This window comes from Geotrypetes seraphini, chromosome 11 (assembly GCF_902459505.1).
Source record: "Geotrypetes seraphini chromosome 11, aGeoSer1.1, whole genome shotgun sequence".
NCBI classification, from domain to species: Eukaryota; Metazoa; Chordata; class Amphibia; order Gymnophiona; family Dermophiidae; genus Geotrypetes; species Geotrypetes seraphini.
In genome coordinates this window covers 54,414,707-54,437,461 of record NC_047094.1, presented here as the reverse complement: position 1 = coordinate 54,437,461, position 22,755 = coordinate 54,414,707, and the positions used below count along the sequence as shown (strand labels likewise).

At 49.5% G+C, this 22,755-nt stretch overlaps 1 protein-coding gene across 3 annotated transcripts in view; it reads right to left on the bottom strand.

The window, feature by feature from the left end:
- The window catches only part of CCNF (cyclin F), a 218,704-nt gene that overhangs the window by 124,009 nt on the left and 71,940 nt on the right, over positions 1–22,755 (bottom strand). For all 3 annotated transcript variants that reach the window (XM_033914689.1, XM_033914691.1, XM_033914692.1), the window contains exons 7-8: positions 17,096–17,200; positions 13,485–13,562 (exon numbers count right to left, since the gene is read on the bottom strand). In XM_033914689.1, coding sequence (XP_033770580.1) covers positions 13,485–13,562; positions 17,096–17,200 — 183 coding nt within the window. The remainder of the gene's footprint in view (positions 1–13,484; positions 13,563–17,095; positions 17,201–22,755) is intronic.

Genomic DNA, 22,755 nt, shown 5'->3' with positions numbered 1-22,755 from the left:
GGGCCCAGGTGAAACCCCTAAAGCTGGCACTGCTCAGCCAGACACACCTCATCTTGAAATATCCAGGTCTGGACCAAAATCCACAAGCAGAAGCCAGGAGCTGAGAGAAACACATCTATCAGCCTACTGGAGATAGAGAATACTGGTTGGCCAGGAAGCTGTGCCTCCAAGAAGGCTGAGGACAACTCAGATCTCTCTATCTCCACCTGCTGGTTGATGGACGTAATCCCACTAGTCTCTGGATTCATCTGCTGTTGATGACAAGGAATATCATATTTATAAGATGGAAAGAATATCAATTCAGAAAGGAAATTTTAATCAATTTCAAGATATGTGGGGGTCCAATACCAAACCCATGAGGACATCCAGGCCTTTGCCAAATAATAACTGCTCCTTAAAAGACAGCCTCGCTAAATTCGTCTTGGAAGTGGAATCACCAGCCCACTCGGTGGGCTAAAATGGAGTACACAGACACTTTTGCCAGCACTTTCAAAAGACCATAAAAGGTGTTTACTATATAATCTGTTCCAGCCATCAGAAGTTGAGGAGGTGGCTCCATCACTTCAGTCTCTTGCATGCTCAGCAAAGACAAGCGCGTGTGACGAAAGACATCGCCACAGCAGCTTTGATGTCCAAATTAGCTGTTTCAAAAAGTTTCCTGAGGACCACATCCATATGGCGGTCCTGCATATCTTTCAACACAGCTCTCCCGTCACTGGGAAAAGAGGTGCCCCTTAGTCTGTGCTACCAAGGAATCCACTTTGGGCTGTCCCAAAAGCTGCTGACACTCCTGCGTCAATGAATACAAGCGGGATTTAGCTCTAGCACTCTTCAAAGTACCTTCCGGAGAGTCAAACTGCACAGAGACCATAAAACTCGTATCCAGATGTTAGGGAAAGGTCGCAGAATGCGAGAGCCCACTACAAAGCCAGGGAGAAGATGTGGACGGATCTGGCCGAGTCACTAGGTTCAATTCCTGCAAAGATTCAGTAGGGAGATAAGACAAGAGCTGCAAATTTAATTATGTGCAGGACAGTAGGATCACCACCAGGATCTGGATCCCACAAAGGATCCGCAGATACAGCACACAAGCCCCCCCAGCTGTGCCACGCAGCACATGGCACAAGGATGCTCTAAAAACGCTAAATTTGCGTAATACTGGCATGAATTCACAAAAGGAGATCCCAAAGACTCCATCTCAGCCATTTTCCAGGCAAAAAGCAGTTTTGAAGAAGCAGGGAGAAGAAAAAAGATCGCTAAAAATCCAAGATGGCCGCCAGCACCAAATTTGTGCAAACAAAATATTTTTCACACTTTTCAAAGTCCAAAAATGGCGATTTTAAGTTTTTTCAGAAGGGGGGGGGGGGACAAAGGGGAACATGCAGAAATTCAGAAAATCCCACTTTTTAAACTTTCCCCGACATCTCTCACAAGCTGTCAGCTCATTATACTGTGACCTGATACACTGGACTCCACCTACTCACAGCTCACTCTCAGTAGCTGTAGAAGAATTCACTGCTACAATGCTGGGAATGCTCTCACACAGTTGATCTTTGGGCTGACGGTCAGACCCTACTGTCTGACTGTGCCTCCATCCCAGCGGACTACCAGATGTGCATTAGGACAGGCGGAGGCGCAAAAATGCAGCTGGCACACTATGGAACACCTCTGAGCCCCCTAAGCATGCCAAACAGTCTGCGCACGACCCCTGCTTAACAGAAGGTGAGACTACTTCAGAGATGGTCTTGAGCTCCAAGGAAAACTATGCAGACTGGCTAACAGGTAACCAAAAAGGGATCGGCCTGTCAGCTAAAGACCGAAGTCTGTGAATTCTCAAGCAGAGCTCCAAAATTGCTCCAAATGTGAAATTACCCAAAAAGGGGATGACATTGCATCGAATATTCATATTTGAATATTATATTCCCTATTATTTCTATCTGGTAGCATATCATACATGACCAAATTCTCATGTAGCATGTCATACTCAAATATTCCATCAGTTCCTGCAGGATTGTGTTTTTGCATATTCTCTGTTCTGTTATTGTGTTGTATTGTTTTTACTAAAATTTTCAATAAAAAATTATTGAACTGAAAAAACAAAGGGGAAAGGGGTGGGATTTTATTTCTGATTATTACATAGTATATCAATATTTGAATGAATTCACAATAAAGATGATGTATTATTGAATTGGGAGGGAGGGAGGGATGGGGATTATTATATTCAATAAGAATGATATAAATTTAGATTTCTTACATAATATTTTAACATTATAGAATACTAATTTTTTAATGAAATGTTAAATTTAATGCTAAGATGTGAGTTAATCAAGTGTGTATCTTTAAGTTTTATATGAGTTTATTTGATACACTTGTTGTAACATATGAAAATGAATAAAGAATTATAAAACAAAAAAATGAAAAAACAAAACACACAGCTGCAGACATGCTTGCAGAAGGAAAGACTGTAGAGGGCGCTAAACCGATCAGTGAAGTACTACAGAGGCAGAGTGAAAAATCCAGAGTGGATCAAGTTTCAAGTTTATTAGGATTTTATATACCGCCTATCAAGGTTATCTAAGCGGTTTTACAATCAGGTACTCAAGCATTTTCCCTCTCTGTCCCGGTGGGCTCACAATCTAGCTAATGTACCTGGGGCTATGGAGGACTGAGTGACTTGCCCAGGGTCACAAGGAGTAGCGCGGGGTTTGAACTCATAACCCCAGGGTGCTGAGGCTGTAGATCCAACCACTGCGCCACACACTCCTCTTCCTTCTGCAGAGTACGCAAGTATGGGGAAATAACCCTATTGTCTAAAATGTTTCACCTATTACACTGGAAAAGAAAATGGACAGATCAGAAGGAGACAAAAAAACATAGAAGGAGAAAAGAATGAGTACAAACAGGGTGGGTCAATCTATGGTCCAAGTATGTCCCTGGCCCAGGGCGCTAATAAAGCACAGTTACTTACCGTAACAGGTGTTATCCAGGGACAGCAGGCAGATATTCTCACATGTGGGTGACGTCATCTACGGAGCCCTCGCGGGGACAGCTTTTCAAGCAAACTTGATTGAAGTTTCAAGTTTGCTACACTGCACCACGCATGTGCATGCCTTCTCGCCCACTAGAGGGCGCATCCCACCTCGTGGTCCTCAGTTCCATAACTAGCAAAGAAGCCATCCCCGGGGAGGCGGGCAGGTTGTGAGAATATCTGCCTGCTGTCCCTGGATAACACCTGTTACGGTAAGTAACTGTGCTTTATCCCAGGACAAGCAGGCAGCATATTCTCACATGTGGGTGACCTCCAAGCCAACCAAAAAAGGGCAGGTGGGAGGATGGCAATTTAGGAAAACAGGTTACGTAACACCGACTGGCCAAACCGGCCGTCGCTTCTGGACAAAGCATCCAGACAGTAGTGGGAGGTGAAAGTATGAACCGAAGACCAAGTGGCAGCTTTACATATGTCCTCCACAGGAGTAGACCGGAGGAAAGCAACAGAAGCTGCCATCGCCCGGACCTTATGCCCCGTGACTCGACCCGGGGGCGTAAGACCAGCCTGAGCGTAGCAAAAAGAAATACAAGCAGCCAACCAGTTGGACAAGGTGCGCTTGGAAACAGGATGTCCTAAACGATTAGGATCAAAGGACAAAAACAATTGAGGAACCTTCCGATGAGACCTGGTACGTTGGAGATAAAATGCCAACGCCCTCTTACAGTCAAGCGTGTGAAGCGCCGTCTCGCCAGGATGGGAGTGGGGCTTAGGAAAGAACACAGGAAGGACAATGGACTGATTGAGGTGGAAATCAGACACAACTTTAGGGAAAAATTTAGGATGGGTGCGGAGAACCACCTTGTCATGATGAAACACAGTAAAAGGCGGGTCCGCAACCAAAGCCTGCAACTCACTAATCCGTCGAGCAGATGTGAGGGCAATCAGAAAAACCACCTTCCAAGTAAGAAATTTGAGAAGAGACTGGTCGATAGGCTCAAAGGGAGGTTTCATCAGTTGAGCTAAGACAACATTCAAATCCCAAACGACGGGAGGAGGCTTCAGAGGGGGGCAAACATTGAGTAGACCCTTCATGAAACGCGTCACCAGAGGATGAAGCGAAAGAGAACGTCCGTCCAAATGCCGATGAAAGGCAGAAATGGCACTGAGATGTACTCGAACAGATGTCATCTTCAGGCCGGAATTAGACAGATGTAACAAATAGTCCAGCACCGAAGACACCGGGACCGAATCCGGATCCAGATGACGCGAGGAACACCAGGAGGAAAATCTGGTCCATTTCTGGGAATAACAAAGCCTGGTCGAGACCTTGCGCGAGGCTTCCAAAACTTCCCTCACCGATTGAGAAACCGGGACCGAAGTCAAGGGGCAAGGAACCAAGCGGTCAGGTGTAATGACTGAAGATTGGGATGCAACAGCGAACCTCGACTCTGAGATAGCAGAGAGGGAAACACAGGCAGAAGCAGAGGCTCCCTGACACTGAGTTGAAGAAGCAGGGAGAACCAGTGTTGACGAGGCCACCGAGGCGCAATGAGAATCATAGTGGCTCTGGATGATTTGAGGCGAACCAACGTTCTCAAGATCAGGGGAAACGGAGGAAACGCATAAAGGAACCTCCCTCCCCAGTCGAGAAGAAAGGTGTCCGCTTCTAGACGGTCCGGGGAATACATCCGAGAACAATAAAGGGGTAGTTTGCGAGTGTCCGGAGAGGCAAACAGATCCACCTGTGGAGTCCCCCAGCGATGGAAGACCTCGCGCAGGACTCTGGAGTTGAGAGACCACTCGTGCGGCTGGAGAAGTCGACTGAGTTTGTCTGCCAAGCAGTTTTGTTCTCCCTGGATATAGACAGCCTGCAGGAAGATGTTCTGGGAGATCGCCCATTCCCAAAGTCGCAGAGCTTCCTGGCAGAGGGACCAAGAGCCCGTCCCACCTTGCTTGTTCACATAATACATGGCCACCTGGTTGTCCGTTCGCACCAGGACTACCTGATCTCGGAGTAGGTGGCAGAACGCTCGAGCTGCCAGAAAAATGGCACGAAGCTCCAACACATTGATGTGACAGCGGCGATCCTCCGCCGACCACAGTCCCTGGGTCCGCAGACCGTCCAGGTGGGCCCCCCACGCGTACTCGGAGGAGTCCGTGGTCAGAACTTTGCGATGAGGAGGGACGAGAAAGAGAAAACCTCCGGAAAGATTCGAAGAGTCGGTCCACCAACGGAGCGAACGTCTCAAAGAAGGAGTCACTGTTATGCGACGAGAGACAGGATCGCACTCCTGGCGCCACTGAGAGGCCAGAGTCCACTGAGGAATTCTCAGGTGCAGTCTGGCGAATGGAGTGACGTGGACTGTAGACGCCATGTGGCCCAGAAGCATCATCATGCGCTGAGCCGACACCACAGGTAAAGGAAGGATCAGACGGGCCAACCGTACCAAAGCCTCCAAACGAGGAGGAGGGAGGAATGAATGGAGGCGAACAGTGTCCAGCACTGCGCCTATGAACTGAAGTGACTGGGCCGGGCACAACTGTAACTTGGGAAAATTTACTTCGAACCCCAGTCGCTGAAGGAAGATGATAGACTGTCGGGTCGCTGAGATAACCCCCTCCCTGGTTGGGGCTTTGATCAGCCAATCGTCCAGGTATGGGAAGACCTGAAGCCCCCGAGACCTCAGGGCTGCAGCGACCACCACCATACACTTCGTGAAGACTCGAGGGGACGAAGCCAGGCCGAAGGGGAGGACCCGGTACTGTAGGTGTAGCTCGCTCACCTGGAACCGTAAGAATTTGCGGAAGGAGGGATGCACCGGAAGGAGAAATTAGGTTCTTACCTGCTAATTTACTTTCTTTTAGCTTCTCCAGACCAGTAGAGGTTAATCTTTACGAATGGGTATATATCCAATCATGACCAGCAGGTGGAGACTGAAAACAAAACTTTGGGACAGTATATACTATCCTCCCTTCTCTATTTCCCTCAGTCTGCCGAATAGCCAAGCAGAACCAAGAACTGGAAAACAGAAAGAAAACAATACTCCGAACAGGAGTAACAAATAACATACACAAATGCTGTTGGAAAATGCAGAGGAGAAATACCCGAAGGAAAATGTCCCCACAGCTCGCCAGCTAAACCAGCCGAGCCACAGCTGCTGTTCTTTAATTCTCCCCGGCCCTAGAAAAATACTAGAACCCGCAGCAAAAAACAAAAAACTGCTCGCGAAACAGCCCCAACAACAACAACAACAGACAGGGTGGGTACCTCTACTGGTCTGGAGAAGCTAAAAGAAAGTAAATTAGCAGGTAAGAACCTAATTTCTCCTTCTTTAGCACTCTCCAGACCAGTAGAGGTTAATCTTTACGAATGGGACGTACCAAAGCAGTCCCTCTCACGGGCGGGACCCCCGAAGGGCCGATACCAGAATACGCTCACCGAACACCGCGTCCCGACGCACCTGAACATCTATCCGATAATGTCTAACAAATGAATGCAAGGAGGACCAAACCGCAGCCTTACAAATATCCACCGGAGGCACGAGTGACGACTCAGCCCAAGAAGCCGCCTGACCCCGAGTGGAATGAGCCTTGAGAAACTCCGGAACCGGCTTCTGACTCAGAAGATAAGCGGAAGCAATCGTCTCCTTGATCCAGCGCGCAATAGTAGCCTTAGAAGCGCCAGCCCCCCGACGAGGACCCGCCAGAAGGACAAAGAGATGATCGGAGCTCCGAAAGTCCCGGGTCCGCTGCACATAAGCGTGAAGGACCCGACCGACATCCAACTTGCGCAGCTGCCGTTGCTCAGAAGAGCCCTCCCGACTACCCAAGACCGGGAGGACCACCGATTGATTGACATGAAAAGGAGAAACTACTTTCGGCAGAAAAGAAGGAACAGGCCGCAAAACAACCCGCTCGCTCGAAAATTCCAAGAAGGGAGCCCTACAAGAGAAAGCCTGTAGCTCAGAAACCCGCCTAGCGGAAGTAATGGCCACCAAAAAGACCGACTTCAGCGTAAGGTCCTTCAAAGAACAGCCATCCAACGGCTCGAAAGGCGGGCGCACCAAAACCGAGAGAACCAGATTGAGATCCCAAGAGGGAATCGAGGGCCGTATGGGAGGCCTGAGCAACTTGGCCGCCCGAAGAAAGCGAATCACATCAGGAATGGCCGACAAACGGTGACCTGTCACCAGCCCCCGAAAAGCCGACAGGGCCGTCAGTTGAACCCGGAGAGAAGACCAAGCCAGGCCTCTATCCAGGCCAGCCTGCAAGAACTCTAGAATGTTAGGCAGGGAAGCGCGAAAAGAGACCACTCCCCGTGCCCGGCACCATTCCTCAAAAAGACGCCAAACCCGCACATAAGCCCGAGAGGTAGAAAGCCTCCGGGACCCCAAAAGTGTAAAGATCACCTTATCTGAATATCCCTTCTTACTCAGGCGGCCCCTTTCAAGAGCCAAGCCGTAAGACAAAAGGGAGACGGGTCGAACATGGGAATGGGACCCTGCGTCAGAAGATCGCCCACGAGAGGCAGAGGAAGAGGATCCGCCACCAGATGCCTCACCAGATCCGCATACCACGGACGACGAGGCCAATCCGGAGCCACCAAAACCACCAGCCCCGGATGGCGAACAATGCGAAGCAGTACTCTGCCCACTAATGGCCAAGGAGGGAACACATACAACAGCCCCTCCGTTGGCCACGGTTGGATCAGAGCATCCAGACCCTCGGCCAGACCGTCCCTGCGACGACTGAAGAAGCGGGGCACTTTGGCGTTGCCACTTGTGGCCATCAGATCCATCAGGGGCTGCCCCCAAGCCTGCACTATCAACTGAAACGCCACGGCGCCGAGACACCACTCTCCTGGATCCAAGAAGTGACGACTGAGGAAGTCCGCCTGAATATTTTCTACCCCGGCAATGTGAGAGGCCGAGAGGTCCAGAAGATGTGACTCTGCCCAAACCATGAGCCGAGCCGCCTCCTGCGCCACCTGAGTGCTCTTGGTGCCCCCCTGACGATTGACATAAGCCACCGCCGTGGCATTGTCCGACAGGACTCTGATCGACTTGCCCAACAAAAGGGAGTGGAAAGCCAACAGCGCCAGCCGGACCGCTCTGGTCTCCAACACGTTGATCGACCAGGAGGCCTCCTCCGCGGACCAGGTACCCTGAGCTGAGTGACCCAAACACTGAGCCCCCCAACCCAGGAGACTGGCATCAGTAAGGAGCACCGTCCACTGCGGAAGATCCAGACCCACCCCCTGAACAAGGTGAGGGGTCTGGAGCCACCAATGCAGACTGCAGCGCGCCAAACCTCGCAGGGGAACCGGAACATCCATCCCGTGCCTCTGGGGAGACCACCTCCAGAGCAGAGCACACTGGAGAGGACGCATGTGGGCCCGCGCCCACCTCACCACGTCCAGGGACGCCGCCATCGACCCCAAGACCTGGAGGAAATCTCGCGCCCGAGGACACCAGGATGCCAAAAGTAGGTGAATCTGAGATTGCAATTTGCTCACCCGGGCCTCTGGGAGGAAGACCTTCCCCAAGGAGGTGTCGAACAGAACCCCAAGGTACTCCAGACGCTGAGCCGGCACCAACCGGCTCTTGGAAAGGTTGACCACCCAGCCCAGCGACCGGAGAAACTCCACCACCCGAGCCGTAACCCGGGAGCTTTCCTGCAACGACTTTGCCCGAATTAACCAGTCGTCCAGGTAGGGGTGTACCAGGATGCCCTCCGACCGCAAGGCTGCCGCGACGACCACCATCACCTTGGTGAACGTCCGGGGAGCCGTGGCCAGCCCAAAGGGAAGCGCACAGAACTGATAGTGCCGACCCAAGATCGCAAAGCGCAGGAAACGCTGATGAGAGGCCCGAATGGGAACATGCAAGTAGGCCTCCGTCAGATCGAGAGAAGTGAGAAACTCCCCCGGCTGAACCGCCAGAATGACCGACCGCAGAGTTTCCATACGGAAAGAGGGAATCTTGAGAGCCCTGTTGACCCCTTTCAAATCGAGGATGGGCCGAAAGGTCCCCTCCTTCTAGGGCACCACAAAGTAAATGGAGTATCTGTCCGTGCCCCACTCCGGAGGGGGCACTGGAACAACTGCCCTGAGATCTAGCAAGCGCTGAAGGGTCTGGCGAAAAGCCTGCATCTTCCCAGGAGTCTGACATGGAGAAGCGAGGAAAAAGTCCGGCAGAGAGCGGGCGAACTCCAGGGCATAACCGTCCCGCACCACCTCCAGGACCCACTGATCGGACGTGATCTCGGCCCATTTGGGGGAAAAATCGCGCAGCCGGGCCCCCACCGGAACCAAAGGGGGCGCCGGCAAGGCGTCATTGTGCAGGACGGGAAGCGGGGGAACCGGCGGAGGGATTCCCTGCCCCCCAACGGGCCCCCCGAAAGGGCTGCATGCGCTGGAAGAACCGACCCCGGGAAAACCCCGGAGACTGGAAAGAAGCAGCCCCACGCCCAGGGCGATACTTGTGAAATTCCCGCAAACGCCCCCGGCCCGCACCACCCCTAGATGCAGGGCGGGCACAGTCCTCCGGCAGACGGGGCACTTTCGAGTCCGACAGTCTGAATCAACTTATCCAATTCCTCCCCAAATAAAAACGACCCCCGAAAGGGAAATTTAGTAAGCTTAGCTTTGGACGCAGCATCCGTCGCCCAAGCGCGCAGCCACAAAACACGCCTTGCGGCCACGCCAGAAGCCATAGACTTAGCCGAGATCCGCACCAAGTCATATAGAGCATCAGAGAGGAATGAGGCAGCCATCTCAATCTTCGCTACCTCCTGATCCACCAGAGACCAGTCATCAGACTCCCGATCCAAGACACGCTCCGCCCACCGAAACACGGCGCGAGCGACCAGTCCCCCACAAATAGCCGCCTGGACCCCAAAGGCAGAGACCTGAAAATTTTGCTTAAGGATGTTCTCCAACTTGCGCTCCTCGGAGTCCCGCAAGGCAGAACCGCCCTCAACAGGCACGGTATGCCGCTTGGAAATTGCCGAGACCACCGCATCAACGACTGGCGAAGCTAACGTAGCCCGATCCCCTTCCCTGCTGGAGACTGAAAGAAGACTGAGGGAAATAGAGAAGGGAGGATAGTATATACTGTCCCAAAGTTTTGTTTTCAGTCTCCACCTGCTGGTCATGATTGGATATATACCCATTCGTAAAGATTAACCTCTACTGGTCTGGAGAGTGCTAAAGAACATGGGTATACTCTTCCTTCAGGTCCAGGGAGCACATCCAGTCCCCTTCCTCCAAGAGAGGATACAAAACCGGAAGGGACAACATCCGGAACTTCTCCCGGACCAGGAACTTGTTGAGCTTCCTGAGGTCTAGAATGGGGCGCAAGTCCCCGGTCTTTTTTGGGACCAAAAAGTAACGGGAGTAAAACCCCCGCCCCTGCTGGTCGAGGGGTACAGGTTCCACCGCCCAAAGCCTCAACAAGGCCCTGGCCTCCTCCAGGAGGACGGGGAGCTGGGCCCGATCGTATGGGCGAGCCCCGGGTGGCTGTTCCGGTGGCATAGCGCAGAAGTTGAGAGAGTAGCCCTCGGAGACGGTCCGGAGCACCCAGGCGTCGGATGTTATCTCGGTCCAAGCCACATAAAAGGCCCGGAGTCGACCCCCTATGGGTAGGTGTTCCGGCATGAACGCAGAGGGGAACCCGCCCCATCCGCACAGACTGTCAAAAGGACGGCACAGGCTTGGACGCACTCTGCGCCTGAGGCTTAGATTGTCCGCCCCTCCCCTGACGAGGTGGAGGCCTAGAAAAGGCAGGCGGCGTCTTTTGAGGGTAACGCCTCGGGGGTGGCCGGAAAGGTTTTTGCGGCGTGGCCCGAGGTTTCGGTCGGACCAAGGAGGCCAAAGAGCGTTCCTGCTCAGACAACCGCTTGGTCGCCGCCTCTAGGGATTCATCGAAAAGTTCGGACCCCACGCAAGGGAGATCCGCCAGACGCTCCTGCAGGTTAGGGTCCATGTCGAGGGTGCGCAGCCACGCCAGCCGGCGCATCGCTACCGCAAAGGCCGACACCCTCGAGACAAGTTCAAATGCGTCGTACACCGCATGGAAAAGGTACAGGCGCAATTGAGAAAGGTTGGACATGAACTTGTCAAACCCATCCCTACGGGAGACCAGCAGGTCCTCCCTGTACTGAGGGAGGTCCTTCACCATGCCCCTTAAATATGATGAGAACGTAAAGGCATAGTTAAGAACCCTGGTTGCCATGAGGGAATTCGCATAGAGGCGACGACCAAATTTGTCGAGGGTCCGACCCTCCCTACCGGGCGGAACCGCCGCAGAAACCCTGGAGGGTTGTGTTTTCTTCAGGGCCGACTCGACCAGCAAGGATTGGTGAGATAGTTGGGCCTTATCGAACCCCTTAGGTGGGATTGTTCTATACTTGTTCTCCATCTTGGACGGCACTGCTGTGACTGTAAGAGGTGAAGTCAGATTTTTAAGGAAGGTCTGAAGAAGGACCCTATTCAAAGGAAGCCTCGGTGTTTCCCTCGGGGGAGCGGGGAGGTCCTGCTCCTCGAGGAACTCCTTAGTGTATTGGGATCCCGCCATGAGGTCCAGACCCAAAGCACGTGCCATGTCCTGAACAAAACTGGTGAAGGAGGACGGTCTGGCGGGTGGCGAGGGGGTTCTCAACCTCTCCGCCGAACAGAAGGGGGAAGCCTCATGGGAGTAGTGCGGCTCCCTACCGGACCCCGAGCCCCAAGAGGCCCTATCCAACGGCCTCGAGGGGGTCAGGGACCGTCCGCATCTCGAAGACCCTCTGGGAGAAGTCCCAGGAGTCCGAGGGACCGAGGCACACCCCCTCCTCCTCGGCGAGGAGTCACGAGAACCCCCTCGGACGGGAGAACGAAGCAACTCCGGGTTGTCGAGACGAAGCTCCGAGACCCTTAAGGCCTCACCCCCGAGAGGCGAAGAGCGAGTACGGCGCCGAGGAGAACCTCGCGACCGCTTGGGCTTCCTCGGACGGCGCCTCGCCCGAGGCCTGCCCGAGGGTGAAGAGCCCCGGGAGGACCTCGAGGAAGAGGAGGAGGAAATCCGACGCACCCTGCACACCTTGTCACGGGGCCGTACGCTTCGCTCAGGCGGGGCCCCCGAGGTCGAAGTCGAGGGCAAGGTCGGGGTCGAGGCCGGTGCCGCCCCAGTGCCCGAGGGAGTCGAGGCCGAGGCCGCCGAGGGCGGAGCCATCGAGGTCGGAGCAGCCGAGGTCGCGGCTTGCTGCAATTGCTCGAGGGTCCCGGAGAGCTCCGAGGCAATCAGGGCTCGTAACAGATCCTGGAACGCCGGGATCCCTACCATGGTCGGTAGGTCCGAGGCCGGGGGATGCTCCCTGGAGGGCGACCTCGGTCTCGAGTATTCCCTCAGGGCATTAGTGGCCGTAGTCTTTGGCGGGGCCGAGGACGACCCACCCGCTGTCGAGGAGCCCGAGGATGGCTTCTTAGTCAACCCTGGAGTCGAGGAAGGAAGAGAGGACTTACCCGAGGCAGGCTTAAGCGAGGGTGTAGGCTTCGAAGAAGGCGAAGGTCGAGGCGAGGCCGAGGGAACCGAGGCCGATGTCGAGGCCGGGGCCGAGGCCGACGTCGAGGCCTTCCCCAGCGCGGAGTCGACCGAGAAAAGATCCGCCATCCTGGCACGGCGTCGGCGGAGCGCTCTGGCCTGAAAGGTGGAGCACCGATCACAAGAATCAGTCGGATGCTCGGGCCCCAAGCAGAGCAAGCACCACCGGTGTGGGTCTGTAATAGAAAGTAACCGCTCACACCGGGTGCACTTTTTGAAACCCATCACAGGACGGGACATGAAACCCGAACCGGCCGGAAGCAAGGCCTGCCGCGGCCGCGGCTCACGGGAGCCCCCGGAGCCGACTGAAGGAAAAAACTCGGGTTTCGTTAGATTTTATTTATTTTTTTTTTTGAAAAACAATCAAGAAAGAAAGAAAAGACAAAATAAATCACAGCGACCGACGAAAAAACAACCGGACGCGGCGACAGAAGGCAAAATTCACAGAGCTCAATTTCCACAGGGCTTCTGGCTCCGCGGAAAAAACTGAACTGAGGACCACGAGGTGGGATGCGCCCTCTAGTGGGCGAGAAGGCATGCACATGCGTGGTGCAGTGTAGCAAACTTGAAACTTCAATCAAGTTTGCTTGAAAAGCTGTCCGCGCGAGGGCTCCGTAGATGACGTCACCCACATGTGAGAATATGCTGCCTGCTTGTCCTGGGATAATTAAGGGTGCCACAATCCCAGTCTATGTTACCTTCAAACTTCTAGAGGGTAAGATGCCGGACTGGGATTTTGGCACCCTTTATCAGTTCCCTGAGTCACTGTCTCACCTACTACAGCAGGAGTGTGAAACTTGAGGTGGAAGGGGGGTAGTAGAGAGACCAATTGTGAGGGTGGAGATACAAATACAAGCTCAGGGTGCCACAGTTCCTTGAGCCAGCCCTAAGAACACAGGTATTAAATGTCTGACCTGTGCTTCCCAGCAGCCTTTTGCTGCATAATCACGAAGTTCCCTGAGGCTCTGAAGATATCTGCCAGGATCAGTCATCTGTAAGTAAGAAACAAAGAGCAGAGATCAGAAAGCTATGCAAGGAATTAAAGCACATTTGGATAGAAACAAAGTATACCGTATATACTAAAATATAAGGCGAGATTTTTTTTTTTTGACTACATAAATTACTCATTTGATTTTTAGACTAAGCTGCCCAGAAGGCTATGACCCTGGGTGCGAGATAGAAAATTTTAATAAAACTTGGGGGGGGGGGGGGGAATTTTGTCTTATATTCAGGTCAACACCCACTCTCCCCCCTCCCAGTCCTTTTGCAGGCCTCCGCCAGCCTGCCGTATGACCTGGTGGGCCAAGACAGGAGGGATCTCTCCCGTCTCATATCCCGGCCGACTGACAATTTTTTTTACCTCTCTCCCGCATACCATTTTGAATTCCTGGCTCACTCCTGCCCAGTACATCGCTGGACCACAAGGGATTCAGAAATGTACAGGGGGGCGGGAGGGAGATTTTAAAAAATTGTCAGAGTCGGCAGGGACAAGAGACATCCCTCCTGTCCCTTCCTACCACTGGACCACCAGGTAATACAGCAGGCTCGATGAAGGCCTGCAGGACATCGGGAGAAAGGGGGGAACAGGATACAAGACGGGGGGTGGGACAGGGTGGAGAGCCTGGCAGGGCAGGGATTGAGGGGGTTGGGTGCAGAGCTTGGCAGGGAGTGAGGAGGGCTGGATGCAGATCTTGACAGGTGATTATTAATCTCTTCCCCAGCTTATATTCAAGTCAACCTTTTTTCTTCCTTTTTGGGGGGGGGGGAAGGGTACCTCGACTTATATTTGGATCATCTTATATTCGAGTATACAGTATATGGTAATAGTCAAAATGAGAACATAAGTTGGTCAGTTCATCATTAAACAAACATCTATGTTATGTAATCACCACAAATGTTTAACTGCTATATGAAGCTTTTTTAACTGGCCCTTCCACAGAAAACATTTGGTAAAATGAGATTTTTCAGCTCCGTAAAGGTGACTGACCTATTACTGTTTTTATAGACTCACAATTACCTATCAGGTTCTATTTCTAGTAACAAATTTCTGATCCTATTAAAAGTGTGGCAAATCACATTATATTTTTAATAAAACAGAGAAAAACCAGGAGAGAAACCTCCACAAACAAATCAAGAACCAACAAACAGAGGAGGTCCAGAAAATTGTTGGTGTGAAATTTTATTCCTCAAATCTCAAAGTCTTATGCGATGGCTCAACACGCACGTGTTTCAGCTTCTACGGCCTGCCCCAGGAGCCTATAATATAAATGAACATACAAAATTTAAAAATACTGTATTTTTTGCTCCATAAAATGCACTTGACCAAAAGATGCACCCTAGATTTAGAGGAGGAACACAAGAAAAAACACATTCTGAACCAAAGTCTCCCTCCTAGGCTCTGTACCATCCCCCCTCCATGCCAGGCTCTGTACCGTCCCCCCTCTGGTAGTCTAGTGGTAGGCTGGGACAGGGCACATGGTGGGCAGGCCTAGTGACAGGCAGGCAGACAGGCCCCATACCCCTTGTACCTCGCGAGTCCCGCGAGAGCTGACTGCAGCCATTTGGAGATCGGTGCGGGCACAGGCGGGAGCGCAGAGAGCTTACTCCTGATCTCTGTGCTTCTGGCCTGTGCGCCGCTAGCCAGGAAATATGCTGAAACACCAGGTATGTCAGCTGCGGGTGGGCAGGTTTAAAAGATGCGTTGGTGGTGGTTAAAAAATATGCGGCAGTGGTGGTGGGGGTTAAAATATGTAGCAGCGGGTGTAACAAAATTTGGATCTTTGCTTCATGTTATGGAGTGAAAAATACGGTATATAAATATATAAACGCACATATAAAAAAAAGTACATATAAAAACATGGCAACATATTTACTGATAAAATCTATGTTTTATTTTGTACGTTCATGTATATTATAGGATCCTGAGGCAGGCTGTAGAGGCCAAAACACATGCGTGTCAAGCCATTGCACAAGACTGAGATTTGAAGAATAAAATTGTACACCAACAATGTTCTGGAAAGCACAGTTACTTACCATAACAGGTGTTATTCAGGGACAGCAGGCAGATAGTCTCACTGATAGGTAACAGTACCAACGGAGCCCCGGTATGGACAACTTTAAAAATGCATCGCCACTAAGACTTTAGAAAGTTCGCGATAGCCCGAACTGCGCATGCGCAAGTGCCTTCCTGCTCGATGTAGGGCACGCGCCCCTTAGTTAAGATAAGCCTGCTAAGAAGCCAACTCGGGGAGGTGGATGAGCTGTGAGAATATTTGCCTTCTGTCCCTGGATAACACCTGTTAAGGTAAGTAACTGTTCTTTATCCCAGGACAAGCAGGCAGCATATTCTCATGTATGAGTGACCTCCAAGCTAACAGAAATGGAATGGTGGGAGTGTTGGCCTTTAGGAAAATAATTTTTTCAAAATTCAGATTGGCCGAAGTGCCCATCCAACCTGGAGAATGACTCCAGACAGTAGTGAGAAGTGAAGGTATGAACTATGAACTGAGGACCAGGTGGCAGCTTTACAGATTTTCTCAATGGGAATAATCCGAGGAAAGCTACAGAAGCTGCCATAGCTTGAATTTTGTAGGCTATGACATGACTCTCCAGTGCCAGTCCAGTCTGAACATAACAGAATGAAATGCAGGCAGCCAGCCAGTTTGAAATCGTTCTCTTGGAAACAGGATGCCTCAATTTGGTTTGGATCAAAAGAAATGAACAGTTGGGGAGATGTTCGATGTGGCTTTGTCCAGTCAATGCAGTAGGCCAAAGCCAGTGTACAGTCCAAAGTATGTACAGTGGTTTCTCCCGCATGAGAACGAGGCTTAGGAAAAAAACACTGGCAGATTTGCATACAGTGGAGCTAGTGCTTGCAAGTTTATCACATGTCTTCTATACCATTTCCAAGAATATAACTCTCTCTGTTTTCTCAATTACTCCTATTTCACTTCAGACATTCATATATTCATACTGATTTTTCACGGACCTCAGAAACACCCTCCTCCAACCGTTGCTTATACATTTTTTTTGAAACGGGGAGCTTCACAGGTGTATTTCTCCTCACTGGTCCTTATTACTTTTATCAATATAACCTTTTTAACTTTTTTGATTTTTTAACTTAAGTATGTACTTATCTTTTTAAATAGTACAGGGTCCTACCGCTGTACTATTTAAAAAGATAAGTACATACTTAAATTAAAAAATCAAAAAAGTTAAAAAGGTTATATTGATAAAAGTAATAAGCTCTGAGGGCTGGTTATCTCAAGTATTTTCATCCAAGGCTCTGTTGGATCTCATTATCTATGTGCATCAGGGCTGTGTTATCTACTTGTGCTTGAATAAGTTATCCAGACCTGTATGTGCATTTCCCCCCCCCCCATTAATTCACATTTATTTGCACCAAATTGCTGCCCTCCCTAGTAATCCTAGTTAGCTTTACACAACGCCAATAGCATATATTTTTGGAGCACATGTTCAGATCCTCTCACCAGCTAAAGCAGTTCAGTAAAATATATTTACGCACAGCTGCTTTTTGGTTCCTTTCCCAGAGAAGGTAGGAGCTGGTTAAACAACCCTGTCTTGATGATTCTTCAAACAATTGAAGGGATTCCATTTTTTTCTCTTCTTCCTGGAAAAAGTTCAAAATGTTATTTTGGACAAATTGTGTAATTTACTGGTATACAGTCCTTTGACATTAAAATTAGGAGGGATTAGGTTCTTACTTCAATAATCCTCTCATTTGTAGAACAGAATATGATTCCTTAAGGATGGATAAAGCACCTCAACTTGTGAGTTCTTTGTAGAAGATGATCATTTTCTTCTCTTCATCCTTTTTGGCTCTCTGGCCAGCGTCCCCTCTCCTCAGTTCATGCCTCTAGGAGAGGAAATGAAAACAAGGGGGGGGGTGGACTCTAACATCCCGAATTAGATAAGTGCAATGCTCTGCAATGGCAAATACTGTAAGAGTTAACAACCAACCATCCAACAGGGAAACAAAGAATGGTAGCGAAACCAAAAAATCCACCTGTGTGCAACCAACACTAACATTTGTATAGCTCTTAGCAAGGCAAAATGTGCTGATATCGATTTTAATATTAATATATTGTCTCTTCAGAGGTTGTGCTTCTCTTCCTTGCCTAAAACAAAACAAGGAAAACTGCAGACACACGGTACAATGATGCAAGCAGAGTTTATTATATCAATAATTTTAATGCGGTTAAAAACATCACCTTAAAAACAAAACAAACCAGGGGACCCAACACAGTCCATGTTTCGGTAAACACGCCTTTATCAGGGGTCCCAGGTTGAGAAAGGGATCAAATGAAACCGCAAACATGCTATAGCCTATGTGATGACGAATGCCAATCTGTGCGTGGGCTACTGGATGCCACAAGCCAAGCCGCTGGATACCCTTCCAAGACTACAAGCCTCTGCAAGTAAAAGACATCTGACAGGGAAGGACATAAGGGATCTTATGCTGTTCTACAGGAAAGAAGATTAACAAGGTAAGAACCTAATCTTTCCTTCCAATGCAAACAGAATATGATTCCTTACGGATGAATGTACCAGAGCAGTCCCTTGAGTATAGGGCGGGACAGATGAGCCTGCAACAAGCACATAGGACCTGAAGGTCCCATCTGTTTGTGCCTCCATGTCCAGTCTATAAGATTTTGTAGAGGTATGGAGGGTAGACCATATAGCTGTCCTACAAATTTCACTGGGCGGCACTGCCCTGTACTATGCCCATGAAGATGCCACACTTCTGGTAACAGTGAGCTTTCTTGGCAAATGGCAGTTGTTTTCTACTGCCAATGTACGCCGAGGAACTAGCCATGTGGATCCATCGGGAAACAGAAGCTTTAGAGGCTGGTCTGCACCAACAGGTAGCACTGGTAAAGACAAATATAGATGATCTGACAGGCAAAAACCTCATTCACTTCAAAATAACGAATAACGCTCCCGACTTCCAGCAGCTTCTATACTTTGTTCTGTTTCTTCTCACCCGTGGACTGAAAGTGGGAAGCCATACTTCCTGGTTGACATGAAATTCTGAAACTACCTTCAGTAGAAAGGAAGGCACAATGCCTAATGACATCCCTGCTGCTTTGAATCTGAGGAAAGGCTCTCTGGAAGATAACGCTTGCAGTTCTGACACCCTCCTCGTTGAAGTGATTGCAACTAAGATCCATGATAGACTCCTTTGACAGAGGCTCATAAAGAACATTAGCAAGGGCCCTTAACAATGTTAAGATTCCCCTAGGGACTACCTGCTGCACTGGACACGTCTGGATGAAAGGCCAAAAACCTTTTGTCCACTCAAGCTCTGTAACATGAAATACTGGCTATTCAAACTTTGAGAGATCTTACTGCCAGGGTCTTCTCTAGACCTTCCCATAGAAAGGACAGAACTTCAGAAATGAGTCCCATAAGGGGGGTCTAACTTCTTCTCCTTAGAGCTTTAAAAAAAAAAGTTTCTATACCTTCTCATAGACCACTACAGCTGCTGGCTTCTTCGACTGTAGAAGCATTGTGATAACCATATCCAAAAATTCTATTCGTGCTAAGGCTATGTGCTTAACAGCTATGCTGTAAGCCCAAAGTGTTTCAGATTCTCTAGGGATATGGATCTCTGGGAAGAAGACCATGTTGCAGCAGTAATCTGAGACAGTTGTCCCGCTGCAACTGTTCTAGATCAGTGTATCAAAGATGATGTGGCCAATCCGAGGCCACCAAGTTTACCAATCCATGATACATCGCTATCCTAAGAAGGACCCGGCCTATCAGCCGCCATGGGGGGACGGGACACATACAGGAGCCCTTTTACTAGTAAAGGATGTACTAGAGCTACCCAGCTCCGATCTTCAATGGAAGAAATAAGGAGCTTTCTTGTCTGCTTAAGCTAAGAGAATGAATGTTGGCCGCCCCCAGCATGTCACAATGCAGTTGAATGCCCTCTGGGACAAGGACAATTCTCCCGGATAGCTGAGATAATCTGCCTGGACAGTGTCCACTCCTTTTACTTCAGCTGCTGTGATGGCCTGCACCCAGTGTGATGGCCTCCACCTAGTGAAACAGCAGCTGGGCAATCTTGGTTCCTCCTTATCTGCTGATGTACGCCACAACTGTGACATCATTGGAGAAGACTCAGACTACTTTGACTTGCAGCCATGCCTGGAAAAACTGTAGATCCAAAATGGCTCTCAACTCTAATCTGTTGATAGACTATGCCCTCTGGTGAGGGCAAACAACTTCCCTTGTACTGGATGACCCTTGCAATGATCCTGAATCCCCACCCCCCTAGACTGGCACTGTTGTCAGGATCACCCAAGACTCAATGCGAAGAGGGAGGCCTCTGGATAACTACTCCAGCCAGAGCCACCACCGAAGACTGGTGTGCGCTCACTGTTCAGCCTACCAGTGACTAGCGAGTGACCAATATGCTAGCAGCTGTAGGGGACGCAGATGGGCTCTTGCCCCCGGATTTACCTATATGGTTGCTACCATGCAGCTTAGCACCTGTAGGTAATGTCAAGTTGTAGACATCGGTGGCTCCAAAATTTCCAGAATCTGGCATCCGAGCTTCAATTTGCGTGGTTCTGGAAGAAAAACTTAGCTCTCTTCCATGCTGAACAGAACCCACAAATTTTCCAGACACTGAGCGGGGTTCCAGAAGTCTCTTTCTGAAATTTATAAAACATCCCAGATCCTGCAGGAGCTGAACTGCCCAGTGACATTTCATCTCAGACGGTGCTATGATCAGCCAATCGTCCAAGAATGGATGAACTTGGATGCCTGATTTGCACAGATGTACTGCTGCCACTACCATTACTTTGGTAAAGATGCGAGGCACCGTTGCCAAGCTGAAGGGCAGTGCCAAGAACTGCAAATGGCTCTCTAGCACGTGGTAACTGAGAAACCTCCTGTGATCTGGGAAAGTGTGTATATGCAGGTAAGCCTCTGTCAAATCCAACGAGGCCAAAAATTTGCCCAGAACTACCAAGGTGATTACTAATCTGTTCCATTCCAGAACCTGGGAACTTTTAATGCTGCATTGACTGACCAGGATTGGTCTCCATCTTCTGAGTCTCTCTTGAGCACAATAAAGTATCTGCCTGAGCCAGAGTCTGTGTCTGGCACTGGCTCTATGACTCCAATTTTTAACAGCCTTTGTACAGTCATTCTGCCCTTGGCTGCTTTCTCTGGTCTTCCTGCTGGCAAGTCCAGAAAAAAATGTTCTGGAGGGGATGACAGAATTCGAGTTTTCAACCCTCTTGAATGAGATCCAGTACCCAAAGGTCTGATGAAATCTGCGCTCTCAAGTCTCCCAGAACTCAGAGAGTCTCTCTCCTATGTGGGGGATCTTGGAGTTCGACCTGGATGTGGGGGCTCTTCTAGAGTCCCCAAATCTCTGTCTAGAATCTTGGAAGAAGGACCTTTGGGACGAGGAACCCAGAGACCCATAACGTGTTTTTTTGAAGCAAGGAAAGGACTCGCAACTGGAACTCCTGGTACCTCATGGCTTACTATTCAGCAAGGACTTAAAACAATGCTCCATCACATTGGTCAAGTTGTCCAGTCCTTTATGCTTCTGGTAAGCTGTATACATCAAAGTCACAAAATCAGGGTCAAAGACCTGACTTGGGACCACCATAGACCTCTACAGTCTACCAAGTCTCCTCTCATGGTTAGGGACATCTGTGCAAAAATGCTTTGCTGGCAATGTTGAGTCGCATTTAATAATAATAATAACAGTTTATATACCACAGGACCGTTAAGTTCTAGGCGGTTTACAAAGATTAAAATATGCTACAAATTGAGAATTAACAAAGTTAAAAGCTAGTGATTAACAGCTCAAGAGATCAGTTATTATGGAGTAAGACTGTCTAGGTCAATTACCTAAATACTTCAGGAACACATAAGAGGCTCTAACAAGGCTTTAGGCCCAGATCTTGAGCTTTCTGCACCTAGTGACCCGAGAAGTGACTAAAGGGAGCTAAGTCTATGGCTCTTCTCCCCCCCTCCCTCCCGCTTGTGCTTCTTGTAGCACAAGGATGTTCCTCATTTGACCATCTATAATCGATTTTTACCAAAATCGAGGCACTTAGAAAGAGGCTTTTGAAATAAAACTGGAAAATCCAAGATGGCATTTTAGCATCAAAAAAACAGCCCATATTGTATAAATTTAAATGATATTTTATGATACACTTGTAAGATGTAAAATGAATAAATAATTTTAAAAAAAACACAAAAAAACAGCCCATGGGAGAAAAACCTGAAGTTCAAAATGACTGAAATTATGGTTTTAGAGGTTGGGGGACCCTTTGGACACCCTCAGAAATCCTTAGTTTTGCTGAATTCAGACCCACCTCGATTTTCCCATAGACAGGAATAAGCTGATACAGGTACAACATATGGCAGATCTGTGAGTATGGTTCCTCACTGCAGCTGGAAATGGATAAGGGATTTCTGCCTCAGATAAGCAAGGGTAGCTCCACCAGCATCTCTTTTTGGGCTGCCTTTTTTTCAGGTTCCAAAACCTGAAACTCTCGACCCCTCACAAACCCACACAATTCTTCAGTGGGGGTGGAGAGGGGCATGCAGTCGACCTCTGCCAAGTTTCCTGCCCAGTCGTAGGATCTAATCAGCCTGCGCTCAATGTCTGACTCCACAGGGGTAAGCAATGCTCCCAAGGAACCTATTCCTGAGATCTAAGTAATAAACAGAGTAGGCCAGCCAAGCAGGTGGTCTTTTTTTAAAAAAGTGTGGCTTCTCCTGGATTCAGACTTCAACATCTGACCCTTCTCCCAGGCAGAGATATTCCAGGACTACTGGGAAACTCTCAGCACAGGGAAGCTTCAAAGAAATATCAGATTAAACCCAGAACATAAAATCTAGTGCAGCACAAATGAAGACATCTTCTCAACTTGTTTACAAATGTTAAAACTGAGGACATGGGGCACTGCTCAGAGGGACAAGAGTGCAGAATGAAGAAAATGATTATGTCTTCTGCAAGCAACTTGCAAATTGAGGTGCTTTACCCATCCATAAGGAATCATATGCTGTTTGCACAGGAAGTATCTTTAAAGTAGATACAAAGAGAGGAGTAATTTCAGCTTAGTCCACAATATTTTAAAGGCTGGCTGAACTATGTGGAAAAATTAGTTCTTGCCTGATAATTTTCTT